Source organism: Leucoraja erinacea, chromosome 15 (genome assembly GCF_028641065.1).
Source record: "Leucoraja erinacea ecotype New England chromosome 15, Leri_hhj_1, whole genome shotgun sequence".
Taxonomy (NCBI): Eukaryota; Metazoa; Chordata; class Chondrichthyes; order Rajiformes; family Rajidae; genus Leucoraja; species Leucoraja erinaceus.
In genome coordinates, this window is record NC_073391.1 from 39,332,535 (window position 1) to 39,345,084 (window position 12,550).

At 46.8% G+C, this 12,550-nt stretch overlaps 1 protein-coding gene across 1 annotated transcript in view; it reads right to left on the minus strand.

Annotated features, from left to right (window-relative positions):
* Positions 1–12,550, minus strand: part of LOC129704241 (protein bicaudal C homolog 1-like) — a 221,285-nt gene that overhangs the window by 15,520 nt on the left and 193,215 nt on the right. Inside the window, exons 12-15 of the mRNA XM_055647242.1 lie at positions 11,952–12,090; positions 8,958–9,114; positions 7,327–7,489; positions 2,938–2,977 (exon numbers count right to left, since the gene is read on the minus strand). Coding sequence (XP_055503217.1) covers positions 2,938–2,977; positions 7,327–7,489; positions 8,958–9,114; positions 11,952–12,090 — 499 coding nt within the window. The remainder of the gene's footprint in view (positions 1–2,937; positions 2,978–7,326; positions 7,490–8,957; positions 9,115–11,951; positions 12,091–12,550) is intronic.

Consider the following 12,550-nt stretch of genomic DNA (forward strand, 5'->3'; position numbering starts at 1 on the left):
CTCTGTACAGTTTGTACATTCTCCCCGTGACCTGCATGGGTTTTCTCCGAGGTCTTCGGTTTCCTCCCACACTCCAAAGACATACAGGTTTGTAGGTTAAATGGCATGGTATAAATGTAAAAACTGTCTCTAGTGTCGGATAGTGTTAACCTGCGGGGATGGTTGGTCGGTGCGGACTCGGTGGGCCAAAGGTCCTGTTTGCACGCTGTATCTCTAAACTATGAACTATGAACTGTGAATCTGTGGAATTCTCTGCCACAAAAGTGAGTTCACCGGATGTTTTCAAAAGAAAGTTAGATTTAGCTCTTAGGGATAATGGAATCAAGGGATATGGGGAGAAAGCAGGAATAGGGTACTGATTTAGGATGATCAGCCATGATCATATTCTCTGCCTCAGAGGGCGGTGGAGGCAGGTTCTCTGGATGCTTTCAAGAGAGAGCTAGATAGGGCTCTTAAAAATAGCGGAGTCAGGGGATATGGGAAGAAGGCAGGAACGGGGTACTGATTGGGGATGATCAGCCATGATCACATTGAATGGCGGTGCTGGCTCGAAGGGCCGAATGGCCTGCTCCTGCACCTATTGTCTATTGTCTATTGAATGGCGGTGCTGGCTCGACGTGCCGAATGGCTCACTCCTGCACGGATTTTGTGTGTTTCTATGTAACTGTACTAAGCTTAAATGGGCTGCACTGGTAAAGAATACATTTTTTTTAAATGACAAAGCTAATCATACCTCGACAACAAGCGTTCCTTTTGTCAGCCCACTTTCAAATGGAGTCACTCAAAAAGATTAAATTAAAACAAGCTTGTGACTCATTAACCAGATGCAGATGAAAGAGATCAAGTTTCTGAGCTTGTTAATATGATTCACTTGTGCTGGTGTCCATGTCCCAGGACTGTAGGAGAAAGCATTCCCAAAACACTGTTGCAACCCTTGACCAAGAATCAAATCAAAGTTGCAGTTTTGATTTTGCCTTTCAGCAACATTTGCTTGTACAGGCATTGGGCCTGTACCCGCTTGAGTTTAGAAGAATGAGGGGGGACCTCATTGAAACGTACCGAATAGTGAAAGGCTTGAATAGAACGGATGTGTCGAGGATGTTTCCACTAATGGGAGAGTCTAGGATCAGGGCTCATAGCCTCAGAATTAAAAGACGTTCCTTTAGGAAGGAGATGAGGAGGAATTTCTTTAGACTTTCTGGCGAATCTGTGGAATTCTGTGCCACAGGAGGCTGTGGAAGCCAACTCAGTGTCTATTTTTAAGGCAGAGATAGATAGATTCTTGATTTGTACGGGTATCAGGGGGTTATGGGGTGAAGGTAGGAGAATGGGGGCAGGAGGGGAGGATATATCAGCCGTGATTGAATGGCGTAGTACACTTGATGGGCCGAAAGGCCTAATTCTGCTCCTATCACATGACCTTATTCTTCCATGAGGAGAAATTGAAGGAACACCATTGCCACCTTTTGCATCTCATGTTCATGTTCATAAGTGATAGGAGCAGAATTAGGCCATTCGGCCCTCGTCTACTCTGCCATTAAATCATGGCTGATCTGGTAGGGAATTGAAGAATGTAGGTGAACAGAGGGATCTGGGAATAACTGTGCACAGTTCCCTGAAAGTGGAATCTCATGTAGATAGGGTGGTAAAGAAAGCTTTTGGTGTGCTGGCCTTTATAAATCAGAGCATTGAGTATAGAAGTTGGGATGTAATGTTAAAATTGTACAAGGCATTGGTGAGGCCAATTCTGGAGTATGGTGTACAATTTTTGGTCGCCTAATTATAGGAAGGATGTCAACAAAATAGAGAGAGTACAGAGGAGATTTGCTAGAATGTTGCCTGGGTTTCAGCAACTAAGTTACAGAGAAAGGTTGAACACGTTAGGGCTTTATTCTTTGGAGCGCAGAAGGTTAAGGGGGGACTTGATAGAGGTTTTTAAAATGATGAGAGGGATAGACAGAGTTGACGTGGAAAAGCTTTTCCCACTGAGAGTAGGGAAGATTCAAACAAGGGGGCATGACATGAGAATTAAGGGACTGAAGTTTAGGGGTAACATGAGGGGGAACTTCTTTACTCAGAGAGTGGTAGCTGTGTGGAATGAGCTTCCAGTGAAGGTGGTGGAGGCAGGTTGTTTTTTTATCATTGAAAAATAAATTGGGTAGTTATAGGGGTGAGAAGGGAAGGGAGGGTTATGGTCTGAGCGCAGGTATATGGGACTAGGGGGGAGTAGGTGTTCGGCACGGACTAGAAGGGTCGAGATGGCCTGTTTCCGTGCTGTAATGGTTATATGGTTATATGATCTATCTTTCCCTCTCAACCCCATTCTCCTGCCTTCACCCCATAACCCCTGACACCCGTCCTGTCCAAGACTACGTCAATCTCCGCTCTAAAAATATCCATCGACTTGGCCTCCACAGCCGTCTGTGGCAATAAATTCCACAGATTCACCGCCCACCATTTACAGGGCTTTCTAACACTAAACAAGTGATGGGACTTTAATTGAAATGCCACTGACGGTTTTATACGCAAACACCGTGCAAGATTCACTGCTCTCAGTTCACTTGGCATATGACTCGTGAACTCAGGAATGTGCACGGCCATTTACTGTCAAACCGTTGGTCAAAGCTGTAGATCAGTGTGGAAAAAAAAGCAATTATTTGAGGCACAAATTAGAATTCGCTTCACACCAGTCAACGGAAAAAACGGGTGCTTTAAATGTGCCTTTGCAACAAAACCTTCTTTTGGAAAAACAAAGACTATTCAGCATGAATGGTCAGAAAAACAAAGGCAACAGACTCAGCATGAATGGTCAGCGCTTGAGAGGCAGGCCCGCGATCCTTTGCACGAGCTGGCAGCAACCCCCCGACAAGGGTTTGGACGAGGAATCACTGTTGACAAACAGCGAGAGGTTAGAGGCGAGCGTCGCTCCACACATACCTTTGGTTGCCAACAACTTCTTCTTTTCGTAGTCAAAAGCCTGCAAATGAAAAGAAGAAACAATGAATGACTGAGCAACTCGCTGAAACATTGCTGCAATGCACCATTTTCTCCACCATAAAACAAGAGACACAGAGTGGCGGAGTAACTCAGCGGGTCAGACAGCGTTGCTGGGGAACACGGGTATCAGCAACAGCATCTGCAATTCCCGTGCTTTATTTTTTCCGGAGTGTTTGGTGGTTCCAGGGAAGGGCGAATGAAGTCACACCTAGATAACGTTCCAATCCAAGAAGGGTCTCAACGTTGCTCCATAGATGCTGCCTCACCCACTGAGTTTCTCCAGCAATTTTGTCCACCTTCAGTATTCTACAGTTGGGCTACTGAAAGTTACTATTGGGCTATTGAGAATGCTCCATCTTTTTTTTTTAAGTTTAATGCTCTTGTTCAATGAACTGATCAGGGAACAATGACAGATAATCTAGATGAACAATACATCATCACAAATCTCTTGTGAACTGGATCATTTAAATGCAGACAGGCCACAATGACTGAGACCAAGAATCTGGCTGCCCTTTTGATTTCCGACAGAATAAACAAATACAATTCATTCTGAGCAATGCAGACACGAGGAGTCGCAGATGGGGGAATCTTGAACAAAACACAAAGTGCTGGAGGAACTCAGCGGGTCAGGCATTTGAAGAAAGGTCCCGACCCTAAACATCGCCTATCCATATCCTCCATAGACGTTGCCTGGCCCGCTGAGTTACTCCAGAGCCTTGTGTTCTGCACACAATTCCAGCATCTACAGTTCCAAGTGTTTAATATTTTATTAAGCTTAACTTATTTAATTAAGGCAAGTATAAAGTCTCTGTCAAGAATTCTGTGGGTAACAGCTATCCCTGGAATTAGCTGAGTAAGACCCAGACATTGTTCAGGACCTCAGCAACCTGGAAATGTCCTTGGAGTAGGTTAACGGGAGATTTAATAACGCTGATTTACAAGGCTGCGAACAGTTTTGACAAGGTAAGGAAAACTGCTTCCATTGGCTAGGAGGATTAGTTACAAAAAGTTGCAGATTTAAAACAGAGAAAGTAGTTGTGACAAAGATGTTATTCACAAAATGGAATTGTTATTCTCAGGATAGTGCTGCCTGAAGAGTGATTGAAACTGTTTGGAATCCAGATTTTAGAGATGCAGCGCATCCCACCGTGTCCATGCCGACCAGCGATCCCGGTACACTAGCACTATCCTACACACTGGGGGCAATTTACCATTTTACTGAATCTGTACTTCTGTGGGAGGAAACGGAGCACTCGGAGAAAACCCGCACAGTCACAGGGAGAACATACAAACTCCGTACAGACAGCACCCGTAGTCAGGATTGAACCTGGGTCTCAGGTGCTGGAAGGCAGCAACTCTACTGCTGCACCACTATACCACCCCGGCAAGTTTCATTGATAACTTTCATAATAAAAGTGAGCTATTACTTTACGTAAATAATTGAAGGACTATATATAGGATTTATAAAGTGCAACTAATTGAACTGTACTTCCAAGGGATATCACAGATGCAATGGGCTGAATGGTCTATTTCCATGCTGTACGATTCTCTGACCAGCTGGTGGTGTGAGGATTGATCAACCATGCTCTATAGGAATGAAAACAGAACCACCTTGATGTTCTGTAATCTTCCCCAATCAACAACTTGCATTTATTTAATACCTGTGACATGGTTAAAAAAGTCCTAGAATGGTGCACTGGAATATTATTAACCAAAATGTGTCACAGGAGATGGCCAATTTAAAGGACTAAGCTTTTGAAGTATTTTAAAGAGGGGAGAAGCTAGTTGGAAAAGATGAGAGAGAGAATGGCAGTAGAAGACAACTAAATAGTGGAGACAATTTGGGATAAGAAGGAGATCCACATTAAAAGGAACTCACCTATCTCAGCACAGGTCATAAGGCCATAAGTGATAGGAGTAGAATTAGGCCATTCGGCCCATCATTTCTGCTGCCCTTTCAATCATGGCTGATTTATCTCTCCCTCCCAACCCCATTCCTTCTCCCCATAACCACTAACACTAATCAAGAATCTATCCATCTCTGCCTTAAAAATATCCACTGACTTAGCCTCCACAGCCTTCTACGCAAAGAATTCCACAAATTTACCACCCCCTGATTTAAGAGATTTCTCTTTGTCCCCTTCCTAAAACTTCGCAGCGATACAGACAGGAAGATGGATGCAAAGAAGAATATCAGCGAATATCAAAGCTGAAGGTTTGCCCTGAGCCAATGTAAGTTAGCATTCAGGGGTTGACACAAAAAGCTGGAGTAACTCAGCGGGTGAGGCAGCATCTCTGGAGAGAAGGAATAGGTGACGTTTCGGGTTGCGACCCTTCTTCAGACTGAGAGTAAAGGGAAAGGGAAACGAGAGATACAGACGGTGATATGGAGAGACATGGAACAAATAAATGAAAGATGTGAAAAAAAGTAACGATGATAAAAGAAACAGGCCATCGCTAGCTGTGGGCTAGGTGAGAACAATTCAGGGTTATTCAGGGGTGATGGACAATGGCTACCCCTGGAATTAGATCAGACGAGGGCTTCAATCATATGACAATACGAGTGGGCAACAGAGCATCAAATGAGCACAAGATAACTAAAGGTTTACAGTAGGCGGCAGCTGGAAGAAAACATGGGAACAGATTTATGCCCCTGTCCCACTTAGGAAACCTGAACGGAAACCTCTGGAGACTTTGTGCCCCACCCAAGGTTTCCGTGCGGTTCCTGGAGGTTTTTGTCAGTCTCCCTACCTGCTTCCACTACCTGCAACCTCCGGCAACCACCTGCAACCTCTGGGAACCGCACGGAAACCTTGGGTGGAGCGCAGTCTCCAGATGTTTCCGTTCAGGTTTCCTAAGTGGGACAGGGGCATAACTATGACACGAGGAACTGCAGATGTTGGAATGCTGAGTAAAACACAAAGTGCATCAGTTGGTCAGGCAGCATCTGTGGAAGGAATGGATAGGCGATGCTTTGGGTCGGAAACCTTTGTCTCACTCGGTTCGACGTTGGGCTGGAGCCCTCTGCATGCTCCAGGCCACCAGTGAGCTGTGTTGCTGTGTTCAGAATTTAAAGTAGTCTGATGGTGATGTCTTGCAACAGGTTGGAGTGTTGGACCGGCAAAACTATGAGTGACGATCTTCCATAGAGGTAGGATTGCACAAGGCACTCCACCAATCAAATGTAAAGTGATGACTAACGATATTATTGTCCTCACTGATGTATAATATGTTCATGTTGAAGGAGTCCACTCCGCCATTCAGTCATGGCTGATCCATTTCTCTCTCCTAACCCCATTCTCCTACCCAGGGCCGGATTTAGATGAAGAGAGGCCCTAAGCTGTTCCACTTGTAAGGCCCCCCCCGCGTTGGTTTTCAGCGCTGGCGGCGAGACAGGGACCGGACAGCCATGGCGGCCAAATCTCCCACAATTCAAAGCGAGGGAGAAAGTGCCCAGCGCCGCCCAGTTGCCGTTGCAGTGCGCATGCACAGGGCGGCCGATGATGTTCTGGCCGTGGTTGTGCGCTTGTGCGAGGGGGAGGACGTGCAGGCCGCAACAATGCGCACGCTGCACCATCGAGAGCATCTTACCACTGCATCACAGTATGGTTCAACTGCTCTGTCTCCGAAAGCATTGCAGAGGGGGTGAAAATTGCCCACGCATCACCGGTTCCACGCTCCCCTCCATTGCCGTCCAAAGCAAGCGCTTGCGGAGGGCGCTCAGCATCGCCAAGGACTGCTCTCACCCCAGTGCGCATCCGGGAGGCGCTACAGGTCTCTCCGTTGCCGAACAGCAGGTCGAGGAACAGCTTCTTTCCGCGGCTGTCACTCTACTAAACAACGCTCGTGGTTGTGCTTATTATTTTTTTTATTCAAATCGTTTGCTATGTCGCTCTTCAAGGATGTGCAATGCATTTCGTTGTCTCTGTACTGTACACTGACAATGACAATTAAAATTGAATCTGAAATTGAATCTGAATCTGAATCTGAATGTGCAAGGCGGCCTGCCGTGCCGGCGGATGAGGAGTGAGCGGAGCCCGGCAGCCCGGACACGGATAGCGGGGGGAGATGGAGAGAGAGAGATAGAGAGAGGGGCCCACCCAGAGTTGAACGGTAGGTGTCCTGCCTTGGCCGGAGGCCCCCCTAGACCTTGAGGCCCTAAGCTTAAGCTTGTCTGGCTTATAAGTAAATTCGGCCCTGCTCCTGCCTTCTCCCTGTAACGCCTGACACCCGTACTAATCAAGAATTGGTCAATCAGATCGGTCTATTGCAGCTTTGTAACATTTAGTTAATCTCACACCCCGAGCTCGAGGGCGCACACGATCGTACCTGGACGTTGGCGTAGGCTGACTGAGGGGCAAGTCTCAGTCGCTCCGAGTTCTGTTGGGCAGCAGCTCTTTCCGCTGCCCGCTCGCTCCCAGGGGCCCGCTTGTCTGTGGCAGTGCCCTCCGTGGCACTGGAATCGGAGTCGGAAAGCATTCTGTCCGAAGTGCTGCAACACAAAACCGACAGTCAGGTTTGGTGAGGCAGAGTCATAGAGTGTTACAGCATGGAAACAGGCCCTTCGGCCCCACTTGCCCACAATAGGCAGCATGTCAAATTTACACCAGTCCCACCTGCCCGCATTTGGCCGATATCCCTCTAAACCTGTCCTATCCATGTACCTGTCCAAATGTTTCTTAAACATTGCGATAGCATTTGCCTCAACTGCCTCCTCTGGCAGCTCGGTTCCATACACCCAGCACCCTTTGTGTGAAAAGGTTACCCCTCAGATTCCTATTAAATCTTTCCACCCTCACCTTAAACCTATGTCCTCTGTTTCCCAATTCCCCCTACTCTGGGCATGAAGCTACAGTATGTGTATCTACCTGATATATTCCTCTCATGATTTTATACACCTCTATAAGGCCTATACACCTCTATACACCTCAGTCCAGTTTTGCTTGTTGTCGCGTGTACCAAGAAACAGTGAAAAGCTTCTTGCTGCTATCCACACAATTCAAGGTCTTTTTAATTTTGAATAATGTGTTTTAAATATCACATCTATTATCTAGGTATCTAAAAGTTCTGAAGAAAGATCTTGACCGGAAATGTCACCTATCCATGTTCTCCAGAGGTGCTGCCTGACCTGCTGAGTTACTCCAACACTTTGTGTTCTTTTGTGTATTAGCCAGCATCTGCAGTTCTTTGTTTCCATATTTGAAATAACATTTATGTCCAACAGTGCAGTTTGTTCCCCTCCACGGTGTCTGTAGTGTTAGCTCTCACATGTTCACAAGTTATAGGAGTAGAATTAGGCCATTCGGCCCATCAAGTCCACTCCGCCATTCAATTATGGCTGATCTCTGCCTCCTAATCCCATTTACCTGCCTTCTCCCCATAATCCTTGACACCCGTTCCAATCAAGAATTTGTCTATCTCTGTCTTAAAAATATACAACTAATTTGCCCTACACAGCCGTCCATGGCAATGAGTTCCACAGATTAACTGCCCTCTGACTGCCCTCACCTCCTTTCTAAAAGAGCTCCCTTTAATTCTGAGCTTCTCTAGATTCTCCCACCAGTGGAAACATCCTTTCCACATCCACTCTATCTATGCCTTTCATTATTCTGTAAGTTTCAACGAGGTCCCCCCTCAACCTTCTAAACGCCAAGTGAGTAGAGGCCCAGTTCTGTCAAACGCTCATCATGTGCTAACCCACTCATTCCTGGGATCATTCTTGTAAACCCTCTTCAGAGCCAGCACATCCTTCCTCAGATATGGGGCACAAATTTGCTCACAGTACTCCAAATGCAGCCTGACCAGCGCCTTATAGTCTCGGCATTACATCTCTGTTTTGTGTATTCCAGTCCTCTTGATATAAATGCTCGCAGATGGCACACTGCTCTGCGCATCATGATCCTTCAGTTGCCTTTGTACATCCACTATCTATACCTCTCCGAGCCCTTCCGTTTACTCACTGTCGATGGCTGTTCTTGGTGCCCTGCAACAGCTCCAGAGCCTGTCGTTTTGCCACGCAGTTGGAGGGGCCGTTCAGCATCTGCTTGAGTTCATTGCTGTTGGCAGAGTGCGAGGGGCTTCTCGGCATGCCCACTTCCACAAAGGCATCGTTGGAACCTGTAAAACCAACCGGCAAGGTGAAAAGCTAAAGTTTAATTTAACTTAGTTTAGTTTAGTTTCGAGATATGGCACGGAAACAGGCCTCTCTGCCCCACTGATCCCTGTGCATTTGCATTATCCTGTTGACACTTTTACAATTTTACCAAGCTAATACACCTACAAACCTGTGCCTCTTTGGCTCCAGCGCCAGAGTCCCGGGTTCAATCCTGACTAAGGATGCTTGTCTGTACAGAGTTTGTACGTTCTCCCCGTGACCAGCTTGGGTTTTCTCCAGGTGCTCCGGTTTCCCCCTACACTCCAAAGACGTACACATTTGTATGTTAATTGGCTTGGTATAAATGTAAATTGCCCCTAGTATGTAGGATAGTGATAGTGTGCGGGGATCGCTTGTGGGCCTGGACTCGGTGGGCCGAAGGGCCTGTTTCCGCGCTGAATCTCTAATCTAAACAAGACTGTTTCCAAATGTTCAACAGAGATATGTTTGGAAGCAGTGGACAGGTCCTTGGGCAGCAGAAGGGCATCAGGAGTGTGCATTTGGCCGGAAATGGTTTTTACTCCCTTCCGTTGCTGCATTTGGGATGGTCGCAGCAGCAACGTCAGGAACTGTGCGGGTGTAGAAGATAAATGCGACTGTGAGAGGCAAGACCTGCTTAATCCATCCTATTGTCCCACATGAGGAGGACATCGGAGATTTCGTTCGGGCCATCGTTAAAGGTCAACCGATTAGTTAAGGGCCTGTCCCACGAGCATGCGACTGAATGCGGCGAGCGCGACCAAACCGGAAGCGGGAACCGCGCGGAGGTCGAGTGAAGTTCGAGCGAAGGCGTACGCCATCAAGACGCTGCATAGGGCATCAAGACGGTGCGTAGTGCGTACGCCCATCGGGGCGGCGCGTACGGCCTCAATGTGGCTGCGGGCCGGCAAGCCGTTGCCGCGCGGAATCTTTGTACAATGTCAGTTTTTCGGAGCCCCGCACAGCTCCATACGACTCCGGCGATCGAAGTGGGACCGGCCCCGCGAGGCCGTACGGCTCAAGCAACCACGTTAGGTCGCGCTTGCCGCATGCAGTCGCTTGCGCGTGGGACAGGCCCTTTACACAAGCAGAAGTGTGGCGACTGTCAAAGGATCTGGAAGGGGATGTTAAAGTCCAAACTTGGTATCGGAAAACCACATCATCATCCTCTAGTCCGCTTATGTTTGTGTTAGAATCCAAGTACCACACAATCGCAACTGGGAATTTAAAACTTATGTTAACAGATTGCTTTTGGTTGATTTTGGCAGCATCGTGACAGAAAGTAAGGGAGCTCCAACCGATGGACATCTCCCAGCCTGCTCACATCCTGGTTTACAGCTTCCAGCCTCAGCTGCATCTACTCTGTGGTATGTCTGTACCTGAGACTGCTCACTGGGTGAACACGGCTTGTATCTGGCTGGGACTGGTGACATTCCTGGAGGAGCCCCACCTAAATTCTTAGGTAGACAAAAAAGGCAAATAATTCCACAGATTCACCACCCTCTGACTAAATAAATTTCTCCTCATCTCCTTCCTGAAAGTATGTCCTTTAATTCTGAGGCTATGTCCTCTAGTCCTAGACTCTCCCACTAATGGAAAAATAATCCTCTCCACATCCACTCTATCCAAGCCTTTCACTGTTATGTAAGTTTCAATGAGGTCCCCCCCCCCTTATTCTTCTGAACTCCAGCGAATACAGGTCCAGTGCCGACAAACGTTCATCATAGGTTAACCCATTCATTCCTGGGATCATTCTTGGAAACCTCCCCTGGACCCTCTCCAGCCAGCACATCCTTCCTCAGATATGGTGCCCAAAATTGCTCACAATATTCCAAATGCGGCCTTACCAGCGCCTGATAGAGCCTCAGCATTACATCCCTGTTTTTGTGTACAAGCCCTTTTGAAATAATTGTTTGCATTGAGTTTGATTTCTTTGCTACCGATTTGACTTGCAGATGAACGTTTTGGGAATTCTGCACCAGGACTCCAAAGTCCCTGTGCAGCGATTTATGGATTCTCTCCCCATTTAGAAATGAGTCTATGCATTTATTCCTACTACCAAAATATGGTAACTCCAAACTTGTAGCATTAATTGAACACAAATTTACAATTAACTTATACAAAACGTGAAGAGATATATAAATCCTGAAAAACATCACATAACATAAAATGTGTCTTGCCAAGGTGCTGTAAGCTTGGGTTGCGTAAAACCCTCGATGCTCTGCAACAAGAAAGCTCACACCTGTTTCAACTGACTCAGTCCAACGCGCCCCATCCTTCACAGCTTTAAAGTTTAGTTTAGAGCTTAAAGATACAGCACAGATACAGGCCCTTCATCCCACCAGGTCTGTGCCGACCAGCGATCCCTGCACACTCACACTTATCCTACACACACATCAAGGGACAATTTACAATTACACCAAGTCAATTAGCCTGCAAACCTGTGTGTCTTTGGAGTGTGGGTGGAAACAATAGATCTCGGTGAAAACTCAAGCAGGCAACTGAGAGAATATGCAAACTTCGTGCAGACAGCACCCATGATGTGGATCGAATCGGGTTCTCTGGCGCTGTAAGGCAGCAACTCTACCACTGCGCCATCATGCCGCCCTATACATTGCCTCTCCTGTATATTGGGCTACAAACATCGCCCCAATTAGTGGCAAACCCTGCACAATCCCCACAGAAAGAAAATGGAAATGGTGGGAATGTTTACATCTTGTCGAAGAAGCACCGGACCGATTTGAACGAGCACCAGGACATCATGGCCCCACTGGACACACTCTAGTTCTCAGTAAACCCACTATCTCTACAAGTAGCTTACCTTCCGTAGAGTTGGACTTGCTGGACATCTGCTCTTGGGCATTAATCGAACTCTCTCGAGGTACGTCAGAGTGGTTATTACTCAACACTTTGTCAGCTAGACACGGCGTTGAAATCCTAGTGTAAATAGCACTGGATTGCTGTGAAAACAAAATGTGTTAAATCCTCGATCAGTTTTTCACACCAGGTGACAAAAATACTGCAGGTATCTTCCTATGCATGGTGCGTGGAGCCTGATTTATATCAGGGCTAATTCAGTGCAGACAACCAGTAGTGTTCCACATTTACAACTGTTCCTGCGTTAAAAATATTTTGCCTCATAAGATCATAAGATGATAAGTGATAGGAGCAGAATTAGGCCATTCGGCCCAGCAAGTCTACTCCGCCATTCAATCATGGCTGATCTATCTCTCCCTCCGGATCCCATTCTCCTGCCTTCTCCCCATAAACTTTGACACCAGCACTAATCAAGAATCTATCCGGACATATCCGGAAGTGGCGGCGCTGGTGAACGGCTGCGGCTCGCCTGCAGTCCGTTTGTCTTTACTTTTTTGTGTTGTTTTTTTTCGTTTTGTCTAGTTAAGTTTTTGGTTTTTAGGT